The 22,392-nt window shown below is 47.0% G+C and overlaps 1 protein-coding gene across 1 annotated transcript in view; it reads right to left on the bottom strand.

Moving 5' to 3' along the window:
• Positions 1-22,392, bottom strand: part of LOC129827208 (E3 ubiquitin-protein ligase SH3RF1-like) — an 82,346-nt gene that overhangs the window by 15,198 nt on the left and 44,756 nt on the right. Inside the window, exons 4-5 of the mRNA XM_055887947.1 lie at positions 14,518-14,613; positions 12,005-12,451 (exon numbers count right to left, since the gene is read on the bottom strand). Coding sequence (XP_055743922.1) covers positions 12,005-12,451; positions 14,518-14,613 — 543 coding nt within the window. The remainder of the gene's footprint in view (positions 1-12,004; positions 12,452-14,517; positions 14,614-22,392) is intronic.

The raw sequence follows: 22,392 nt of genomic DNA on the forward strand, positions 1-22,392 counted from the left end.
TTAGGCAGCATTATGTTCTCCCTCCCATTAGGCAGCATTATGTTCTCCCTCCCATTAGGCAGCATTATGTTCTCCCTCCCATTAGGCAGCATTATGTTCTCCCCCCATTAGGCAGCATTATGTTCTCCCTCCCATTAGGCAGCATTATGTTCTCCCTCCCATTAGGCAGCATTATGTTCTCCCTCCCCCATTAGGCAGCATTATGTTCTCCCTCCCATTAGGCAGCATTATGTTCTCCCTCCCATTAGGCAGCATTATGTTCTCCCTCCCATTAGGCAGCATTATGTTCTCCCTCCCATTAGGCAGCATTATGTTCTCCCTCCCATTAAGCAGCATTATGTTCTCCCTCCCATTAGGCAGCATTATGTTCTCCCTCCCATTAGGCAGCATTATGTTCTCCCCCCCATTAGGCAGCATTATGTTCTCCCCTTCCCCTCCCCCATTAAGCAGCATTATGTTCTCTCTGTACCCTGAAGAGGGACAAAGAAAGTCCTGATTAAGATCCTGTCAGAGTCTCAAATGCCACCCTATTTCCTACATTGTGCACTATGGTCCATAGGGTTCTGGTCAATAGTAGTGCCCTATGTAAAAAATAAATTACAAAGAACAGGGTGGCATTTGGGACGTAACTCTGCTATACAGTAGCCATAAAATCAGCCACAGTCTCCTGCATGACATGCACTTTGCAATGTAAAAAGCAATGCTATGAGGCAGAAGTAACGTGACACCGAGTTAGCATCCCGTGGCATGTCCTGGAGATATGCTGCTATTGGTTAAGAGGATTCTGGACGGGTGAATAGTGACAGTTGATTACCGGGCATTCCACTATCTATTTAGGCTCTTCTTTAGAAACACTTGAAATGTTGACAATTAGTCAATGGATGCAAACAAATTGTACCCTATATAGTGCACTACTTTAGACCAGACCACTAAATAGGGAATGGGATGGTATTCGGGACGCATCCAAATAATGCCTCATGGTTTCTGTCATGGGAGAGACTAGGAACAGAATATTGCCAGCTACAGCACCAGACTCTAGGAACTGGCTGTTCTGACCAGGATGTCAACAACACATCACTTCAGACTCTAGGAACTGGCAGTTCTGACCAGGATGTCAACGACACTTCACTTCAGACTCTAGGAACTGGCTGTTCTGACCAGGATGTCAACGACACTTCACTTCAGACTCTAGGAACTGGCTGTTCTGACCAGGATGTCAACGACACTTCACTTCAGACTCTAGGAACTGGCTTTTCTGACCAGGATGTCAACGACACATCACTTCAGACTCTAGGAACTGGCTGTTCTGACCAGGATGTCAATGACACATCACTTCAGACTCGAGGAACTGGCTGTTCTGACCAGGATGTCAACGACACTTCACTTCAGACTCTAGGAACTGGCTGTTCTGACCAGGATGTCAACGACACATCACTTCAGACTCTAGGAACTGGCTGTTCTGACCAGGATGTCAATGACACTTCACTTCAGACTCTAGGAACTGGCTGTTCTGACCAGGATGTCAACGACACTTCACTTCAGACTATAGGAACTGGCTGTTCTGACCAGGATGTCAATGACACATCACTTCAGACTCTAGGAACTGGCTGTTCTGACCAGGATGTCAACGACACATCACTTCAGACTCTAGGAACTGGCTGTTCTGACAAGGATGTCAACGACACTTCACTTCAGACTCTAGGAACTGGCTGTTCTGACCAGGATGTCAACGACACTTCACTTCAGACTCTAGGAACTGGCTGTTCTGACCAGGATGTCAATGACACATCACTTCAGACTCTAGGAACTGGCTGTTCTAACCAGGATGTCAACGACACATCACTTCAGACTCTAGGAACTGGCTGTTCTGACCAGGATGTCAACGACACATCACTTCAGACTAGGGCTGGGCGATATGTCGAGTTTATCGCCCAGAAACACTGGCCAGTGTTTATTTTTTCCCCACCACAGACGATCTATGGTCGAGCAGAACGTCAGAGCCACACCTAAGTTTGACAGTCCACTACGTAAATGAAGACTGGAAAATGCAAAATGTCTGCCTCCAGACGTCTTACTTCCCTGATGATCATACGGGTGAAGTAATAGCCCAGGGTCTCAAAGACTCTGGCATCGTGGAAGATGAGCGAAGACCGACAGGTGTGCATGACAACTGACAGCGGGGGCAACAAGATTAAAGCATTGCGCTTGAACAACTGGACCCGCCTGCAGTGCTTTGGGCTTCACCTCGCCATCAGTCAGTGTGACATTGGATAATTAAAGTGCATTCAAAAAAGTTATGTTCAGGCCATCTGTAGGCTAATGTGTTTGTAGTTGTGTCATTCTGTCAATCTAATAGCAAATAACCACAGGCTGTTTTAATTATAACAACAAATGAACTATATTAATACATTTTCAATCAAAACGATTATATAAATTTCATATTCAAACAGTTAGTGGTCAACATTCCTAAACAATAGAATAGACGTGTGGGTGTGTGTTCATTTGTGTTGTCCATTTGTTTTGCACAAATAGGCCTCCATTTTTTTTTTATTAAGAAAAATCAATTAAGAATAATGTCTTTGCCTTTTTTAATTTGTATACAGAAAACAAGAAGTCTAGATATACAGTTGTATGAAAAAGTTTGGGCACCCCTCTGAGGCTGCATAATAATTTACTCTGTCGTCACAGAAAATGATCACAGTGGCATGCCATTCATTTTCTAATAAAAGCTGAGTACTGGGTATTGTCCAGACAAAGATTTTTAGTGTAGCAATATTAAGTTGTATGAAATTAAATCAGATGTGAAAAATAGGCAATGCAAAAATGTGGGCACCCTTGTCATTCTGTTGATTTGAATACCTGTAACTACTTAGCACTGATTAATTGGAACACACAATTGGTTAGGTGAGCTCATTAAGCCTTGAACTTCATAGACAAGTGCATCCAATCATGAGAAAAGTTATTTAAGGTGGCCAATTACAAGTTGTTGTTCTCTTTCACTCTCCTCTGAAGAGTGGCAACATGGGGACCTCAAAACAACTCTCAAATGACCTGGAAACAAAGATTGTTCAACATTATGGTTTAGAGGAAGGCTACAAAAAGCTATCGCAGAGATTTAAGCTGTCAGTGTCCACTGTGAGGAACATAGTGAGGAAATGGAAGACCACAGGCACAGTTCTTGTTAAGGCCAGAAGTGGAAGGCCAAGTAAAATATCGGAGAGGCAACGGCGAAGGATGGTGAGAACGGTCAAAAACAGCCCACAGACCACCTCCAAAGACCTACAACATCATCTTGCTGCAGATGGTGTCACTGTGCATCGTTCAACAATTCAGCGCACTTTGCACAAGGAGAAGCTGTATGGGAAAGTGATGCGGAAGAAGCCTTTTCTGCACTCACGCCACAAACAGAGTCGCTTGAGGTATGCAAACGCACATTTGAACAAGCCAGCTTCATTTTGGAATAAGGTGCTGTGGACTGATGAAACAAAGATTGAATTATTTGGTCATAACAAGGGACATTATGTATGGCGGCAAAAGAACACAGTGTTCCAAGAAAAACACTTGCTACCCACAGTCAAATTTGGTGGGGGTTCCATCATGCTGTGGGGCTGTGTGGCCAGTGCCGGTACTGGGAATCTTGTTAAAGTTGAGGGTCGCATGGATTCCACTCAATATCAGCAGATTCTTGGGGAAAATGTTGAAGATCTCCTCCTCCTCCCTGTCCTCTCTCTCTCTTCTCTCCCTCTCCTCTCCCCTCCTCCTCCGACTCCCTCTCCTCCTCCATCCTCCTCATCCTGTTGTAATGGTTTGTGGTTAACAGCGTTGTCATTCTGTAAACACTACATAGTGGTGTTCCAGACCCAGGCTATTAGCATCACACCTCTAGAAACACAGCCTGGCAGGGTGTTCCAGACCCAGGCTATTAGCATAACACCTCTAGATACACAGCCTGGCAGGGTGTTCCAGACCCAGGCTATTAGCATCACACCTCTAGAAACACAGCCTGGCAGGGTGTTCCAGACCCAGGCTATTAGCATAACACCTCTAGATACACAGCCTGGCAGGGTGTTCCAGACCCAGGCTATTAGCATCACACCTCTAGAAACACAGCCTGGCAGGGTGTTCCAGACCCAGGCTATTAGCATCACACCTCTAGAAACACAGCCTGGCAGGGTGTTCCAGACCCAGGCTATTAGCATCACACCTCTAGATACACAGCCTGGCAGGGTGTTCCAGACTCAGGCTATTAGCATCACACCTCTAGAAACACAGCCTGGCAGGGTGTTCCAGACCCAGGCTATTAGCATCACACCTCTAGAAACACAGCCTGGCAGGGTGTTCCAGACCCAGGCTATTAGCATAACACCTCTAGATACACAGCCTGGCAGGGTGTTCCAGACCCAGGCTATTAGCATCACACCTCTAGAAACACAGCCTGGCAGGGTGTTCCAGACCCAGGCTATTAGCATAACACCTCTAGATACACAGCCTGGCAGGGTGTTCCAGACCCAGGCTATTAGCATCACACCTCTAGAAACACAGCCTGGCAGGGTGTTCCAGACCCAGGCTATTAGCATCACACCTCTAGAAACACAGCCTGGCAGGGTGTTCCAGACCCAGGCTATTAGCATCACACCTCTAGATACACAGCCTGGCAGGGTGTTCCAGACTCAGGCTATTAGCATCACACCTCTAGAAACACAGCCTGGCAGGGTGTTCCAGACCCAGGCTATTAGCATCACACCTCTAGAAACACAGCCTGGCAGGGTGTTCCAGACCCAGGCTATTAGCATAACACCTCTAGATACACAGCCTGGCAGGGTGTTCCAGACCCAGGCTATTAGCATCACACCTCTAGAAACACAGCCTGGCAGAGTGTTCCAGACCCAGGCTATTAGCATAACACCTCTAGAAACACAGCCTGGCAGGGTGTTCCAGACCCAGGCTATTAGCATCACACCTCTAGAAACACAGCCTGGCAGGGTGTTCCAGACCCAGGCTATTAGCATAACACCTCTAGATACACAGCCTGGCAGGGTGTTCCAGACCCAGGCTATTAGCATCACACCTCTAGATACACAGCCTGGCAGGGTGTTCCTACTGTCTCAGCACTTGAACCGAAACTCATACCATCTCCAGCAACACACAACAAGTCAACTGTTAGCAGCAGGTACCTTCTTAGCAACTGTTAAACTGTTAGTGACTGTTAGCACAGATCTGTTTGTTTGTGCTTCATACGCCAACTCCTCTTCCCTTTGGTTGTCATCCGAAACGTGACTCACACAAATCAGATCTGGCAAAGAAACAGGGCAATAAATAAACTGTTCTCCACAGACAGCCTCGTAGCATTTTGTAGCCGTTGTTGACATGTTGATAACGTTGGTAATGCTGGTTCTCTGATTATGAAGCCCGTACTGTACAACATTAACGTTAAATAAACAGCAACGTTAAAGATTGTTTTACTTCCTTTACATCCTTACCTCCTTACTTCCTATAATACCACCATCAACATCATGACATCACAACTTAGTGCTGAGGTGGGAAGAAAACACTCGTAACATCAACAACCTCCTTCTGTTTAGCTGGGTGGGAAGGAAGGAAGGAACGAAGGGCATGCAGGACTAGGCTTGTCTGCTATTATTGGCACAGCAATGTGAAGGAGTATTACCTGCTCAGTGAAGAGGAAGGAGCTCTCAGGCAGATAAGAGAGGGAGGGAGAGAAAGAGGGAGTGAGAGAGAGATGAGAGAGGGAGGGAGGGAGAGAAAGAGGGAGTGAGAGAGAGATGAGAGAGGGAGGGAGAGAGAGAGAGATGAGAGAGGGAGGGAGGGAGGGAGAGAAAGAGGGAAAGAAAGAGAGAGAGAGAGATTGGGAATGAGAGAGAAAGAGAGGGAGAGAGGAGAGAGATGAGAGGTTATGTTACATAACTGACTCTACAGAGTGACTCACCATCGTCATCATGTGAGGAATCAACACAGAGGGGTGCTCCTCCTCCTCCTCCTCCTCCTCCTGTGAGGGATCAACAGAGAGACAGAGGGGTGCTCTGGACCCTCCTCCTCCTCCTCCTCTTCCTCCTCCTCCTGTGAGGGATCAACAGAGAGACAGAGGGGTGCTCTGGACCCTCCTCCTCCTCCTCCTCTTCCTCCTCCTCCTGTGAGGGATCAACAGAGAGACAGAGGGGTGCTCTGGACCCTCCTCCTCCTCCTCCTGTGAGGGATCAACAGAGAGACAGAGGGGTGCTCTGGACCCTCCTCCTCCTCCTCTTCCTCCTCCTCCTCCTCCTCCTCCTGTGAGGGATCAACAGAGAGACAGAGGGGTGCTCTGGACCCTCCTCCTCCTCCTCCTCCTCTTCCTCCTCCTCCTGTGAGGGATCAACACAGAGACAGAGGGGTGCTCTGGACCCTCCTCCTCCTCCTCCTGTGAGGGATCAACAGAGAGACAGAGGGGTGCTCTGGACCCTCCTCCTCCTCCTCCGCCTCTTCCTCCTCCTCCTGTGAGGGATCAACAGAGAGACAGAGGGGTGCTCTGGACCCTCCTCCTCCTCCTCCTCCTGTGAGGGATCAACAGAGAGACAGAGGGGTGCTCTGGACCCTCTTCCTCCTCCTCCTGTGAGGGATCAACACAGAGACAGAGGGGTGCTCTGGACCCTCCTCCTCCTCCTCCTCCTCCTGTGAGGGATCAACACAGAGACAGAGGGGTGCTCTGGACCCTCCTCCTCCTCCTCCTCCTCCTCTTTATCCCTGCCTGAGAGCATGAGTCTACCTCTGCACTTTCTTCATGATTCTCTCCCTCCCTGACATGTATAATTGCAGGGTAGAGCAGTGATGTTTCTATTTAAAACCTCTTGGTGCACGGATCCCTTTAACGGGATCATTTTCGTAAACAACCGCTGAATTGCAGCGCGCAAAATTCGAAGAAAATACAAAAAATATTTATTTTCATGAAATCACAAGTGAAAATATACCAAAACACTGCTTAGCTTCTTGTTAATCCACCTATCGTGTCAGATTTTGAAAATATGCTTTACAGCGAAAGCAATCCAAGCGTTTGTGAGTTTATCGATCACTAGACAAAACATTACGAACAGCTAGCAGCTATGTAGATTGGTCACGAAAGTCCGAAAAGCAATAAAATTAATCGCTTACCTTTGATGATCTTCGGATGTTTGCACTCACGAGACTCCCAGTTACACAATAAATGTTCCTTTTGTTCGATAAATATTATTTTTATATCCAAAAACCTCCATTTGGTTGGTGCGTTATGTTCAGAAATCAACAGGCTCCAGCAGTCATGAAGGGAAGACGAAAATTCCAAATAGTATCCGTAAAGTTTGTAGAAACATGTCAAAAGTTTTTTATAATCAATCAGGTTGTTTTTAACATACATATTTTGATCATATTTCAATACTAGAGAGAAAGAATGGCTAAATATTTTGCTGTGCGACCTGGAGTATCAGTGTACCTAAAAAAAAGGATTCTAGCTTTCATATCTCCCACCTCAAAAAAATGGTGTTCCTAAATTCCTTTTAATGAGTTACAATTCATATAATGAAATCAATTGAAATAAATAAATGAGGCCCTAATCTATAGATTTCACATGACTGGGCTGGGGAGCAGCCATGTGTGGGCCTGGTAGGGCATAGGCCCACCCACTTGGGAGCCAGATCCACCCACTTGGGAGCTAGGACCAGCCAATCAGAATTAGTTTTTCCACACAAAGGGGAAAGGGAAAGGGGGATGCCTAGTCAGTTGTCCAACTGAATGTATTCAACTAAAATGTGTCTTCCGCATTTAACCCAACCCCTCTGAATCACAGAAGTGCGGGGGGCTGCCTTAACAGATTAATCGACATCCACGTCTTTGGCGCCCAAGAAACAGTGCGTTAACTGCCTTGCTAAGGGGCAGAACGACAGATTTTTACGTTGTCAGCTCTGGGATTTGTTCCAGCAACCTTCCAGCTTTATTACAGACAGAAATACTCTGAAGTTTCATTAGCTGTACGTGTGGCTGGTCTCAGACGATCCCACAGGTGAAGAAGCCGGATGTGAAGGTCCTGGGCTGGCGTGGTTACATGAGGTCTGCGGTTGTGAGGGCGGTTGGACATACTGCAATATTCTCTAAAACGACATTATGGTAGAGAAATTAACATTTAATTTTCTATTGTGGACATTCCTGCACTAAGCATGCCAATTAGACAATAAAAACTTGAGACATCTGTGGCATTGTGTTGTGTGACAAAACTGCATAATATAAAGTGACCTTTTATTGTCCCCAACACAAGGTGCACCTGTGTAATGACCATTCTGTTTAATCAGCTTATTGATATGCCACACCTGTCAGGTGGATGGATTATCTTGACAAAGGAGAAATGTTCTCTAACACGGATGTAAACAGATTTGTTCATGACATTTGAGAGAAATAAGATTTGTGTGTATATGGGGAAAAAACATATGGGATCTTTTATTTCAGCTCATGAAACATGGGACCAACACTTAACATGTTGAATTTATATTTATTGTTCAGTATACAAAAAAGGTCAGCTTAGAGCCCTGAGGTTTGAAATTAAATCTCTGCAGGTTTTTGTGTTGGTAATAATGACATAGCACAAGCCTCAGAATAACCTGCTTTGAAATGACTATGACTACACAGCATAGTGTAGTTGTACAGCATCATTTAGGGTTAAAAAGTAGAGGATTCATTTCTTTATCTGGGACCAGGCACAACATAACACACAAGTAGGTACTTGCACCTGAGTTAGCGTAGCTGCGTAGCTAATGCGTTATCAAATCAAATCAAATCAAGTTTATTTTATATAGCCCTTCGTACATCAGCTAATATCTGGAAGTGCTGTACAGAAGTCTGTATCAGCAGTCCAGATGATGTTTGTGGCTAATATGTTTATGGTACACCAAGTAAAGGTCAAGGTTGTTGTCCCCTCCATCTCCTCTGCTAACTGAGCACCTGGGAAGCATCGTTGAGCACCCCTTCCTGTCTGTGTCTCCACGCCAAATTGCACCCTACATAGTGCACTACTTTTGACCAGAGCCCTGGTCTATATAGGGGTAGAGGGTCCCATTTTGGACACAGATGTATTCCATCTCCCAGGCCAGACCACAGCAGGACCATGCTATGTCCTTTCAGACTGCTACTCATCAGCTTCATGGAAGCCTGGCCTCCTACCAACCACTCTGATTGGAATCTGGGCTTCCCTGCTGTTTCCTATACAGCTTCCCTGCTGTTTCCTATACAGCTTCCCTGCTGTTTCCTATACAGCTTCCCTGCTGTTTCCTATACAGCTTCCCTGCTGTTTCCTATACAGCTTCCCTGCTGTTTCCTATACAGCTTCCCTGCTGTTTCCTATACAGCTTCCCTCCTGTTTCCTATACAGCTTCCCTCCTGTTTCCTATACAGCTTCCCTGCTGTTTCCTATACAATTTCCCTGCTGTTTCCTATACAGCTTCCCTGCTGTTTCCTATACAGCTTCCCTGCTGTTTCCTATACAGCTTCCCTGCTGTTTCCTATACAACTTCCCTGCTGTTTCCTATACAGCTTCCCTGCTGTTTCCTATACAACTTCCCTGCTGTTTCCTATACAGCTTCCCTGCTGTTTCCTATACAGCTTCCCTGCTGTTTCCTATACAGCTTCCCTGCTGTTTCCTATACAACTTCCCTGCTGTTTCCTATACAGCTTCCCTGCTGTTTCCTATACAGCTTCCCTGCTGTTTCCTATACAGCTTCCCTGCTGTTTCCTATACAACTTCCCTGCTGTTTCCTATACAGCTTCCCTGCTGTTTCCTATACACTCTGCTCCATCTTCCAATACCTCCATCCATCTATCATTCACTCCCTCCATCTATCTATCATTCACTCCCTCCATCTTCCAATACCTCCATCTATCTATCATTCACTCCCTCCATCCATCCATCTATCTATCATTCACTCCCTCCATCTGCCATTTGGGATGCAGCCCTTGACTCTCCTCTGACTCAATGATCCTTTAAGGAATAGTTAGTCTGAAAACAGCCTGTCTTAAAGGACTAGTTATCCCGAAAACAGCCTGTGTTACAGGACTAGTTAGTCTGAAAACAGCCTGTGTTACAGGACTAGTTAGTCTGAAAACAGCCTGTGTTACAGGACTAGTTAGTCTGAAAACAGCCTGTGTTACAGGACTAGTTATCCCGAAAACAGCCTGTGTTACAGGACTAGTTAGTCTGAAAACAGCCTGTGTTACAGGACTAGTTAGTCTGAAAACAGCCTGTGTTACAGGACTAGTTAGTCTGAAAACAGCCTGTCTTAAAGGACTAGTTATCCTGAAAACAGCCTGTGTTACAGGACTAGTTAGTCTGAAAACAGCCTGTGTTACAGGACTAGTTAGTCTGAAAACAGCCTGTGTTACAGGACTAGTTAGTCTGAAAACAGCCTGTGTTACAGGACTAGTTAGTCTGAAAACAGCCTGTCTTAAAGGACTAGTTATCCCGAAAACAGCCTGTGTTACAGGACTAGTTAGTCTGAAAACAGCCTGTGTTACAGGACTAGTTAGTCTGAAAACAGCCTGTGTTACAGGACTAGTTAGTCTGAAAACAGCCTGTCTTAAAGGACTAGTTATCCCGAAAACAGCCTGTGTTACAGGACTAGTTAGTCTGAAAACAGCCTGTGTTACAGGACTAGTTAGTCTGAAAACAGCCTGTGTTAAAGGACTAGTTAGTCTGAAAACAGCCGGTGTTAAAGGACTAGTTAGTCTGAAAACAGCCTGTGTTACAGGACTAGTTAGTCTGAAAACAGCCTGTCTTAAAGGACTAGTTATCCCGAAAACAGCCTGTGTTACAGGACTAGTTAGTCTGAAAACAGCCTGTGTTACAGGACTAGTTAGTCTGAAAACAGCCTGTGTTACAGGACTAGTTAGTCTGAAAACAGCCTGTCTTAAAGGACTAGTTATCCCGAAAACAGCCTGTGTTACAGGACTAGTTAGTCTGAAAACAGCCTGTGTTACAGGACTAGTTAGTCTGAAAACAGCCTGTGTTAAAGGACTAGTTAGTCTGAAAACAGCCGGTGTTAAAGGACTAGTTAGTCTGAAAACAGCCTGTGTTACAGGACTAGTTAGTCTGAAAACAGCCTGTCTTAAAGGACTAGTTATCCCGAAAACAGCCTGTGTTACAGGACTAGTTAGTCTGAAAACAGCCTGTGTTACAGGACTAGTTAGTCTGAAAACAGCCTGTGTTACAGGACTAGTTAGTCTGAAAACAGCCTGTCTTAAAGGACTAGTTATCCCGAAAACAGCCTGTGTTACAGGACTAGTTAGTCTGAAAACAGCCTGTGTTACAGGACTAGTTAGTCTGAAAACAGCCTGTGTTAAAGGACTAGTTAGTCTGAAAACAGCCGGTGTTAAAGGACTAGTTAGTCTGAAAACAGCCTGTGTTACAGGACTAGTTAGTCTGAAAACAGCCTGTGTTACAGGACTAGTTAGTCTGAAAACAGCCTGTGTTACAGGACTAGTTAGTCTGAAAACAGCCTGTGTTACAGGACTAGTTATCCCGAAAACAGTCTGTGTTACAGGACTAGTTAGTCTGAAAACAGCCTGTGTTAAAGGACTAGTTAGTCTGAAAACAGCCTGTGTTACAGGACTAGTTAGTCTGAAAAGAGTGTAGATATGGATATGAAAGGAAAACCGAGAGAAAGAAGAGAGTGGAGAAGAGGAGGAGATGAGGAGAGGAGAGGAGGAGATAAGGAGAGGAGGAGAGGGGTGGGGAAGTGTTCTCTCTCTAGTCGATGAAAACTCTAGCATTCCACAGAGATCTTGAGACAACAGCAATAGAGAGACAGTTTTTAGGGGAATTCCAAAGAGGAAGAATATAACAAAAGCAAACCAGATCTTACTATGTAGGAAGCACAAAGTCAACATCAAGACACTAAGCAACAGAGTAAATGGCTTGAAGCTTTACCCAAATCCTCTACGCTCCCCTACACACTCACACACACACACAAACACACACACACATCTGAGGACTCACCTTTTGTGACAGATGTCTTCCAGTGCTTCGCTTCACGCGCTGGGAGGTCACACCTGAGCCTGAGCGGTTAGAGGAGCTGTGATTAGCAGGGGGGGCGGAGGGGTGGGACGGCTGGCTCTGGTCACCCTGAAGGTTCAGGCTGTTGAGGGCACTAACGCTGGGTGGCTGACCCTGCCCCTGGGTCGGCTGGTACACACTGTTGATATTAGCAGCTCGTTGCGTTTTTTCCTGGGTGATGGTGGGGGGGTTGAGAGCAGAAATATTGGGGGTCTTCGTGGGGCTCTGGGGCGCCCTGAAGCAGGTTGTCCAGTTTGGGTTTGTTGAGTAACCGGTCCCGCTGTTGCTAAACCCACTCTCACTCCTGATCCGTGGGCGAGATCCAGCCGGGAAGTCACTCCCCTTCCAGGTATTTCCCTCCAGAAGCTTGGCTGCTGCCGCTGTGATTGGCTAGGAGAGAAGAAGCACATTACAGGATCAGAGAGAGAGAGAGAGAGAGACAATGAGGGAGTGAGAGACCGAGAGAGTGAGAGACCGAGAGACCGAGAGACTGAGAGAATGAGAAAGTGAGAGACCGAGAGAGTGAGAGACCGAGAGACAGGGAGAAACGAGTGACAGGGAGAGACCAAGGGACAAGGAGAGACAGGGAGAGACCAAGAGACTGAGAGACCAAGAGACTGAGAGACCGAGTGACAGAGAGAGACCGAGAGACAGAGAGACCGAGAGACAGAGAAAGTGAGAGAACAAACATAGAGAACCCACACTCCTAATCTCCCTGTGAAACTGTTGATCATAAACAGAGAGGAAATCCTCCTTCCTTCCTCCCTCCTTCTCCCTCCTCCTTCTCCCTTCTCCCTCCTACCGCTCCCACCTCCCGCTCCCACCTCCTTCTCCCTCCTCCCTCCTCCTTCTGCCTCTTCCCGCTCCCACCTCCTTCTCCCTCCTCCTTCTGCCTCCTCCCTCCTCCTTCTCCCTCCTCCCGCTCCCTCCTCCTTCTCCCTCCTCCCTCCTCCTTCTCCCTTCTCCCTCCTCCCACTCCCACCTCCTTCTCCCTCCTCCCTCCTCCTTCTCCCTCCTCCTTCTCCCTCCTCCCGCTCCCTCCTCCTTCTTCCTCCTCCCTCCTCCTTCTCCCTCCTCCCGCTCCCTCCTCCTTCTCCCTCCTCCTTCTCCCTCCTACCGCTCCCTCCTCCCGCTCCCTCCTCCTTCTCCCTCCTCCCTCCTCCTTCTCCCTCCTCCCGCTCCCACCTTCTCCCTCCTCCCTCCTCCTTCTCCCTCCTCCCGCTCCCTCGTCCTTCTCCCTCCTCCTTCTCCCTCCTACCGCTCCCTCCTCCCGCTCCCTCCTCCTTCTCCCTCCTCCCTCCTCCTTCTCCCTCCTCCCGCTCCCACCTTCTCCCTCCTCCCTCCTCCTTCTCCCACCTCCTTCTCCCTCCTCCCTCCTCCTTCTCCCTCCTCCCTCCTCCTTCTCCCTCCTCCCGCTCCCTCCTCCTTCTCCCTCCTCCCTCCTCCTTCTCCCTTCTCCCGCTCCCTCCTCCCTCTCCCTCTTCCTTCTCTCTTCTCCCGCTCCCTCCTCCTTCTCCCTCCTCCCTCCTCCTTCTCCCTTCTCCCGCTCCCTCCTCCCTCTCCCTCTTCCTTCTCCCTCTCTCAGACACTTTACCTGCCATCCCTTGGATCACCACTGTGGTCATTTCTGATCTGTGACGCAGCTGTTTAAAAGAAGCCTTTATTCTCTCACTCCTTAGCTGTCATGTTGCACTTGTTGGCTAGGCTCTCTAGGCTCTCTAGGCTCTCTAGGCTCTCTAGGCTCTCTAGGCTCTCTAGGCAGTCATGCAAGCAGGCAGGCAGAAAAGCCCTCGTTGAGACAGGCAGTCAGTCGTGACGGATGTTGAGACAAGCAGGAGGCAGAGTGGAGCAGAGTGATGCTGCTACACAGGCAGAGCAGGCGAGCAGGGAAGCAGAGGAGAGGAAAGAGGAAAGGAAAGAGGAGAGGAGATATGAGAGGAAAGATGAGGAGAGGAAAGAGGAGAGGAAACATGAGAGGAAACATGAGGAAAGAGGAGGCGAGGAAAGAGGAGAGGAAAGAGGAGGAGGAGAGGAAAGAAGAGGAGGAAAGAGAGTGTTAGATAGAAGAAAGGAAGGTTAAATATAGAACAGAAGAGTGGCATATAGGAAAGGAGGAAAGAGAAGAGGGCTCTTGGTAGAAGTAGTGCACTTTATAGGGATCAGGGATCAATTTGAGCCAGACTCAGTAGGGAGAGTAGGATCTGCTCTATCCGCCTCAGTACACTGCAGTGCAGAAGGCCTGACATTTAAGTATGAATCAAAGAGGAGAGATTTGAGAGGAATCAAAGTAATGCCCCAGCACTGAGCCAGTATTAACCACATTACAGTAAAGACTTTATTACATAATACCAATATATAGGGTCCTGAGAGGGTAGGTATCACAACGTTGATGATATCTGACCGCATGGTCCTCTCACTATACACTACGTAGACAGATAGGGACGGGATAGACTAACCTCAGGGAACTGGAGAGGGAAAATGACAACTTTATCTCCCAGCTTTCCTTCAATCCAGTTTTCATCCGCTCCTCTGATGACCGTGAGGACGTCTCCCTGGAATTCAGGACAAGAGTGAAGGAACAGAGAAAGCGATAGAGAGAAGGAGAGAGCGAAGGAGAGAGAGAAGGAGAGAGAGAGAAGGGGAGCGAGACTGAGTAAGAAGCACCACGTGTAACGTGTTTAGAACAGAACAGAGAGAGTGCTACGCAAGCAGAAGGAACCACTCAGAGGAGCTCCCCACTCCCGCCCTCTTCCCCCTACCTCCCGCCCTCTTCCCCCCACCTCCCGCCCTCTTCCCCCTACCTCCCTCCCTTCAGCACATTCAGGCATCCACTCTGTCTGTAGGCCTCTTCTTTTCCTCTACGTACAGCCCCCCTCTCTCTCTCCTGTCCCTCTTTACGTACAGCCCCTCTCTCTCTCTCCTGTCCCTCTTTACGTACAGCCCCTCTCTCTCTCTCTCTCCTGTCCCTCTCTACATACAGCCCCTCTCTCTGTCTCCTGTCCCTCTCTACATACAGCCCCTCTCTCTCTCTCTCTCTCCTGTTCCTCTCTACGTACAGCCCCTCTCTCTCTCCTGTCCCTCTTTACGTACAGCCCCTCTCTCTCTCTCCTGTCCCTCTTTACGTACAGCCCCTCTCTCTCTCTCTCTCCTGTCCCTCTCTACATACAGCCCCTCTCTCTCTCTCCTGTCCCTCTCTACGTACAGCCCCTCTCTCTCTCTCTCCTGTCCCTCTCTACATACAGCCTCTCTCTCTCTCTCTCCTGTCTCTCTCTACGTACAGCCCCTCTCTCTCTCTCTCTTCTGTCCCTCTCTACGTACAGCCCATCTCTCTCTCTCCTGTCCCTCTCTATGTACAGCCCCTCTCTCTCTCTCTTCTGTCCCTCTCTACGTACAGCCCCTCTCTCTCTCTCTTCTGTCCCTCTCTACGTACAGCCCATCTCTCTCTCTCCTGTCCCTCTCTACGTACAGCCCCTCTCTCACTCCTGTCCCTCTCTACGTACAGCCCCTCTCTCTCTCTCTTCTGTCCCTCTCTACGTACAGCCCATCTCTCTCTCTCCTGTCCCTCTCTACGTACAGCCCCTCTCTCTCTCTCTTCTGTCCCTCTCTACGTACAGCCCATCTCTCTCTCTCCTGTCCCTCTCTACGTACAGCCCATCTCTCTCTCTCCTGTCCCTCTCTATGTACAGCCCCTCTCTCTCTCTCTTCTGTCCCTCTCTACGTACAGCCCCTCTCTCTCTCTCTCCTGTCCCTCTCTACGTACAGCCCCTCTCTCTCTCTCCTGTCCCTCTCTACGTACAGGCCCTCTCTCTCTCTCTTCTGTCCCTCTCTACGTACAGCCCATCTCTCTCTCTCCTGTCCCTCTCTACGTACAGCCCATCTCTCTCTCTCCTGTCCCTCTCTACGTACAGCCCATCTCTCTCTCTCCTGTCCCTCTTTACGTACAGTCCCTCTCTCTCTCTTCTGTCCCTCTCTACGTACAGCCCCTCTCTCTCTCTCTCCTGTCCCTCTCTACGTACAGCCCCTCTTTCCCTCTCCTGTCCCTCTCTACGTACAGCCCCTCTCTCTCTCTCTCTCCTGTCCCTCTCTACGTACAGCCCCTCTCTCTCTCTCCTGTCTCTCTCTACGTACAGCCTCTCTCTCTCTCTCTCTCTCCTGTCCCTCTCTACGTACAGCCCCTCTCTCTCTCTCTCTCCTGTCCCTCTCTACGTACAGCCCCTCTCTCTCTCTCCTGTCCCTCTCTACATACAGCCTCTCTCTCTCTCCTGTTCCTCTCTACGTACAGCCCCTCTCTCTCTCTCTCCCCTGTCCCTCTCTACGTACAGCCCCTCTCTCTCTCTCCTGTCCCTCTCTACGTACAGCTCCTCTCTCTCTCTCTCCTGTCCCTCTCTACGTACAGCCCCTCTCTCTCTCTCCTGTTCCTCTCTACGTACAGCCCCTCTCTCTCTCTCCTGTCCCTCTTTACGTGCAGCCCCTCTCTCTCTCTCTCTCTCTCCTGTCCCTCTCTACACACAGCCTCTCTCTCTCTCCTGTCCCTCTCTACGTACAGCCCCCTCTATCTCTCCTGTCTCTCTCTACGTACAGCCCCCCTCTCTCTCTCCTGTCCCTCTTTACGTGCAGCCCCTCTCTCTCTCTCTCCTGTCCCTCTCTACGTACAGCCCCTCTGTCTCTCTCTCTCTACATACAGCCTCTCTCTCTCTCTCTCTCCTGTCCCTCTCTACGTACAGCCCCTCTCTCTCTCTCCTGCCCCTCTCTACATACAGCCTCTCTCTCTCTCTCTCTCTCTCCTGTCCCTCTCTACGTTCAGCCTCTCTCTCAAGGGGCTTTATTGGCATGGGAAACATATGTTAACATTGCTAAAGCATGTGAACTACATAATATAGAAAAGTGAAATAAACAATAAAAATGAACAGTAAACATTACACTCACAGAAGTTCCAAAAGAATAAAGACATTACAAATGTCATATTATGTATAAATACAGTGTTGTTGATTTTTATCTTTTTTTTAACCTTGATTTAACTAGGCAAGTCAGTTAAGAACAAATTCTTATTTTCAATACGGCCTACCGGGGAACAGTGGGTTAACTGCCTTATTCAGGGGCAGAATGACGATGTGCAAATGGTTAAAGTACAAAAGGGAAAATAAATAAACATAAATATGGGTTGTATTTACATTGGTATTTGTTCTTCACTGGTTGCCCTTTTCTTGTGGCAACAGGTCACAAATCTTGCTGCTGTGATGCACACTGTGGTATTTCACCCAGTAGATATGTGAGTTTATCAAAATCGGTTTGTTTTCTAATTCTTTGTGGATCTGTGTGATCTGAGGGAAATATGTGTCTCTAATATGGTCATACATTTGGCAGGAGGTTAGGAAGTGCAGCTCAGTTTCCACCTCATTTTGTGGGCAGTGTGCACATAGCCTGTCTTCTCTTGAGAGCCAGGTCTGCCTACGGCGGCCTTTCTCAATAACCAGACTATGCTCACTGAGTCTGTACATAGTCAAAGCTTTCCTTAAGTTTGGGTCAGTCACAGTGGTCAGGTATTCTACCACTGTGTAGTCTCTGTTTAGGGCCAAATAGCATTCTAGTTTGCTCTGTTTTTTTTGTTAATTACTTGACACATTGGAAAGAATTATCTGTTTGTTTTCTCGTGATTTGGTTGGGTCTAATTGTGTTTCTGTCCTGGGGCTCTGTGTGGTCTGTTTGTGTTTGTGAACAGAGCCCCAGGACCAGCTTGCTTAGGGGACTCTTCTCCAGGTTCATCTCTCTGTAGGTGATGGCTTTGTTATGGAAGGTTTGGGAATCGCTTCCTTTTAGGTGGTTGTAGAATTTAACGTCTCTTTTCTGGATTTTGATAATTAGTGGGTATCGGCCTAATTCTGCTCTGCATGCATTATTTGGTGTTCTACGTTGTACACGGAGGATATTTTTGCAGAATTCTGCATGCAGAGTCTCAATTTGGTGTTTGTCCCATTTTGTGAATTCTTGGTTGGTGAGCGGACCCCAGACCTCACAACCATAAAGGGCAATGGGCTCTATGACTGATTCAAGTATTTTTAGCCAGATCCTAATTGGTATGTCGAATTTTAAGTTCCTTTTGATGGCATTGAATACCCTTCTAGCCTTGTCTCTCAGATCATTCACAGCTTTGTGGAAGATTCCTGTGTCGCTGATGTTTAGGCCAAGGTATATATCGTTTTTTCTGTGCTCTTGGGCAACAGTGTCTAGATGGAATATGTATTTGTGGTCCCGGCGACTGGACCTTTTTTGGAACACCATTATTTATGTCTTACTGAGATTTACTGTCAGGGCCCAGGTCTGGCAGAATCTGTGCAGAAGATATAGGTGCGGCCCTCCTTGGTTGGGGACAGAAGCAGCAGATCATCAGCAAACAGCAGCAGATCATCGTCCCTCTCTCGTCCCTCTCTCTCTCTCTCTCTCTCGTCCCTCTCTCTCTCTCTCTCTCTCTCTTCTCTCTTTCTCCCCCTCTAGTCCCTCTCATCCCCATCTCTCTTGTCCCTCGTCCCTCTCTCTCGTCCCTCTTTCTCTCTCTCTCGTCCCGCTCTCTCTCTCTCGTCCCTCTCTCTTTCTCTCGTCCCTCTTTCTCTCTCTCGTCCCTCTCTCTCTCTCTCTCGTCCCTCTCTCTCTCTCTCTCGTCCCTCTCTCTCTCGTTCCTCTCTCTCTCTCTCGTCCCTCTCTCTCTCTCTCGTCCCTCTCTCTCTCTGTCCCTCTCTCTCTCTCTGTCCCTCTCGTCTCTCTCTCGTCCCTCTCTATGTACAGCCTCTCTCTCTCCTGTCTCTCTCTTGCTCTGTCTCGCCAGCCAGCCTCTCTCTCTCAAGAAGTATTACTAGAATGTGTTCCTTAATGCAGAATGTGTGGGGGAGAGTACTAAGACCCTTATATAAGTCCTGCCTCTCAAATCGTCCCTCCTTCAAAGTAAGAAACACTGCATCAGAGGTCTCTATGTGCCAGAAAGAGAGAGAGGAGAGGGTAGAGAGGAGAGGAGAGGAGAGAGAGAGGAGTAGGCAAGTCAGAACAAATTCTTATTTACAATGACGGTCTACACCGGCCAAACTCTAATCCGGACGATGCTGGGCCAATTGTGCGCCGCCGTATGGGACTCCCAATCACGGCCTGTTGTGATACAGCCTGGAATCGAACCAGAGTCTGTAGTGACGCACTGAGGTGCAGTGCTGTAGACCGCTGCGCCACTCAGGAGCCCAAAAGTATTGTGGGTTTATAGACAATGATCTGTCAACTAATAGTCAATTGATCAAATCAAATAGATCCCCCCCCCCCACCTAATTTAAATAAGAAGAACACAATCTCTGAGAAAGAAGGTCATGTATTCACATGCTGGAGACTCTGTCAGGACAGGCCTCTCAATGTGGCGAAACACAGGGTGTGCAGGCTTTTCTTCTAGCCCAGTACTAACACATCTGATTAAATTAATCATGGACTAAATATCGGGGACACCAGGCCTGGTTTTCATAGCTGATTTTGAAAAGGCTTTTGATAAAGTACGACTGGAGTTTATATATAAATGCCTAGAATATTTCAATTTTGGGGAATCTCTTATAAAATGGGTAAAAATTATGTATAGTAACCCTAGGTGTAAAATAGTAAATAATGGCTACATCTCAGAAAGTTTTAAACTATCTAGAGGAGTAAAACAAGGTTGTCCACTATCGGCATATCTATTTATTATTGCCATCGAAATGTTAGCTGTTAAAATTAGATCAAACATTAATATTAAGGGATTAGAAATCCAGTGCCTAAAAACTAAGGTGTCATTGTACGCTGATGATTCATGTTTTCTTTTAAAACCACAACTAGAATCTCTCCACGGCCTCTTAGAGGATCTAGATACATTTGCTATCCTCTCTGGATTAAAACCAAATTATGATAAATGTACCATATTACGTATTGGATCACTAAAAAATACACATTTTACATTGCCATGTAGTTTACCAATTAAATGGTCTGACGGTGATGTGGACATACTCGGTATACAAATCCCAAAAGAAAGAAATGATCTCACTCCAATACATTTTTATAGAAATTTAGCAAAAATAGATAAGATCTTGCTACCATGGAAAGGAAAATACCTGTCTATTTGTGGGAAAATCACCCTGATTAACTCTTTAATCATATCACAGTTTACCTATTTGCTTATGGTTTTGCCTACACCTAGTGACCTGCTTTTTAAATTATATGAACAAAAAATATTCAATTTTATTTGGAACGGCAAGCCAGATAAAATTAAAAGGGCCTATTTATATAATGAATATGAATTCGGAGGGCAGAAATGATTAAATATTAAAGCATTAGACCTCTCACTAAAGGCATCAGTCATACAAAAGTTATACTTAAATCCAAACTGGTTCTCTAGTAGATTGGTACGAATGTCTCATCCTATGTTCAAGAAGGGCCTTTTTCCCTTTATTCAGATTACACCTGCTCACTTTCGGTTGCTTGAAAACGAAATAATCTCCAAAATATCTTTATTTTTTAAACAAGCCTTAGAAAGTTGGTTGCAATTTCAGTTTAATCCACCTGAAAGGACGGAACAAATAGTACAACAAATCTTGTGGTTAAATTCAAATATAGTAATTGATAAAAAAACTGTATTTATCGAAGAAATGTTTAAAAAAGGTATAATTTTTGTGAATGATATCATAAATAGGACTGGTGGAGTAATGTCACACATGCAGCTAACACAGACATATGGAAATGTCTGCTCTACCCAAAATTACAACCAATTAATTGCAGCATTACCACAAAAATGGAAGAGGCAGGTGGAAGGGGATAAAAGTAAGGAACTTGTATGTCGGCCTAATATTAAAGAACATAAATGGTTAAAGAAAAGTGTGATAAATAAAAACATATACCAATTTCATTTAAGGACCAAAAAACTTACAGCCATGCCATATAAATTGCAAAATAGTTGGGAAGAGATTTTCGATGTACCCATTCCATGGCACATGGTTTATGAATTGATACGCAAAACAACGCAGGATTCAAAACTTCGAATTTTTTAATTTAAATTATTGTACAAAATTCTTGCAACTAATAGAATGTTATATATATGGGGGATACAATCTTCCCAGCTGTCACGATCGTTCTCCTCCTCTTCGTCTGAAGAGGAGAAGCATGGGTCGGACCAATACGCGTCAAGGTATGCAGTCATAATGAATTTATTTAAATGAAAGACGAACACTTAATACAAACTATACAAAATAACAAAACGACCGTGAAGCTACAAACGTTGTGCACATACATACAGGCTACAAACGTTTTACATAGACAATTACCCACAATTAATGAGAGCCTATGGCTACCCTAAATAAGGCTCCCAATCAGAGACAACCGACATCAGCTGTCTCTAATTGGGAACTCATTCAGGTAACCATAGACTCTTCTAGATCACTCACCAACATAGACAACGCTAGACATCTACACTAAACACAAAACCATATTTTACACCCCATAACCCCTTTACCAAATAAACATCCAAAACCAACAAAACATAAACATTACCCATGTCACACCCTGACCTAACTAAAATAATCAAGAAAACAAAGAATAATAAGGCCAGGGCGTGACATAACCCCCCCCTTGAGGCGCGAACTCCGGGCGCACCATACACAGTCTAGGGGAGGGTCTGGGTGGGCTTCCATCCACGGTGGCGGCTCCGGCTCTGGTCGCGGTCCCCACGTCACCACAGTACCTAAACACCTCCTAGGCTTCCTCCGAACGACCCCCCTCCACCTTAACCCCATTGCATTCAGGGGCAGTTCCGGACTAAGGGGCAGTACCAGGGTAAGAGGCAGTACCAGGGTCAGGGGCAGTACTAGGGTCAGGGACAGTACCAGGGTCAGGGGCAGTACCAGGGTCAGGGGCAGTACCAGGGTAAGGGGCAGCACCAGGGTAAGGGGCAGCTCCGGACTGAGGAATGGCAGCTCCGGACTGAGGGACTGCAGCTCCGGACTGAGGGACTGCAGCTCCGGACTGAGGGACTGCAGCTCCGGACTGAGGGACGGCCCATGGCTGGCTGACAGATCTGGCTGCTCATGGCTGGCTAACGGATCTGGCTGCTCATGGCTGGCTAACTGATCTGGCTGCTCATGGCTAGCTGACGGATCTGGCTGCTCATGGCTAGCTGACGGATCTGGCTGCTCATGGCTAGCTGACGGATCTGGCTGCTCATGGCTAGCTGACGGATCTGGCTGCTCATGGCTAGCTGACGGATCTGGCTGCTCATGGCTAGCTGACGGATCTGGCTGCTCATGGCTAGCTGACGGATCTGGCTGCTCATGGCTAGCTGACGG

This window comes from Salvelinus fontinalis, chromosome 29 (assembly GCF_029448725.1).
Source record: "Salvelinus fontinalis isolate EN_2023a chromosome 29, ASM2944872v1, whole genome shotgun sequence".
Taxonomy (NCBI): Eukaryota; Metazoa; Chordata; class Actinopteri; order Salmoniformes; family Salmonidae; genus Salvelinus; species Salvelinus fontinalis.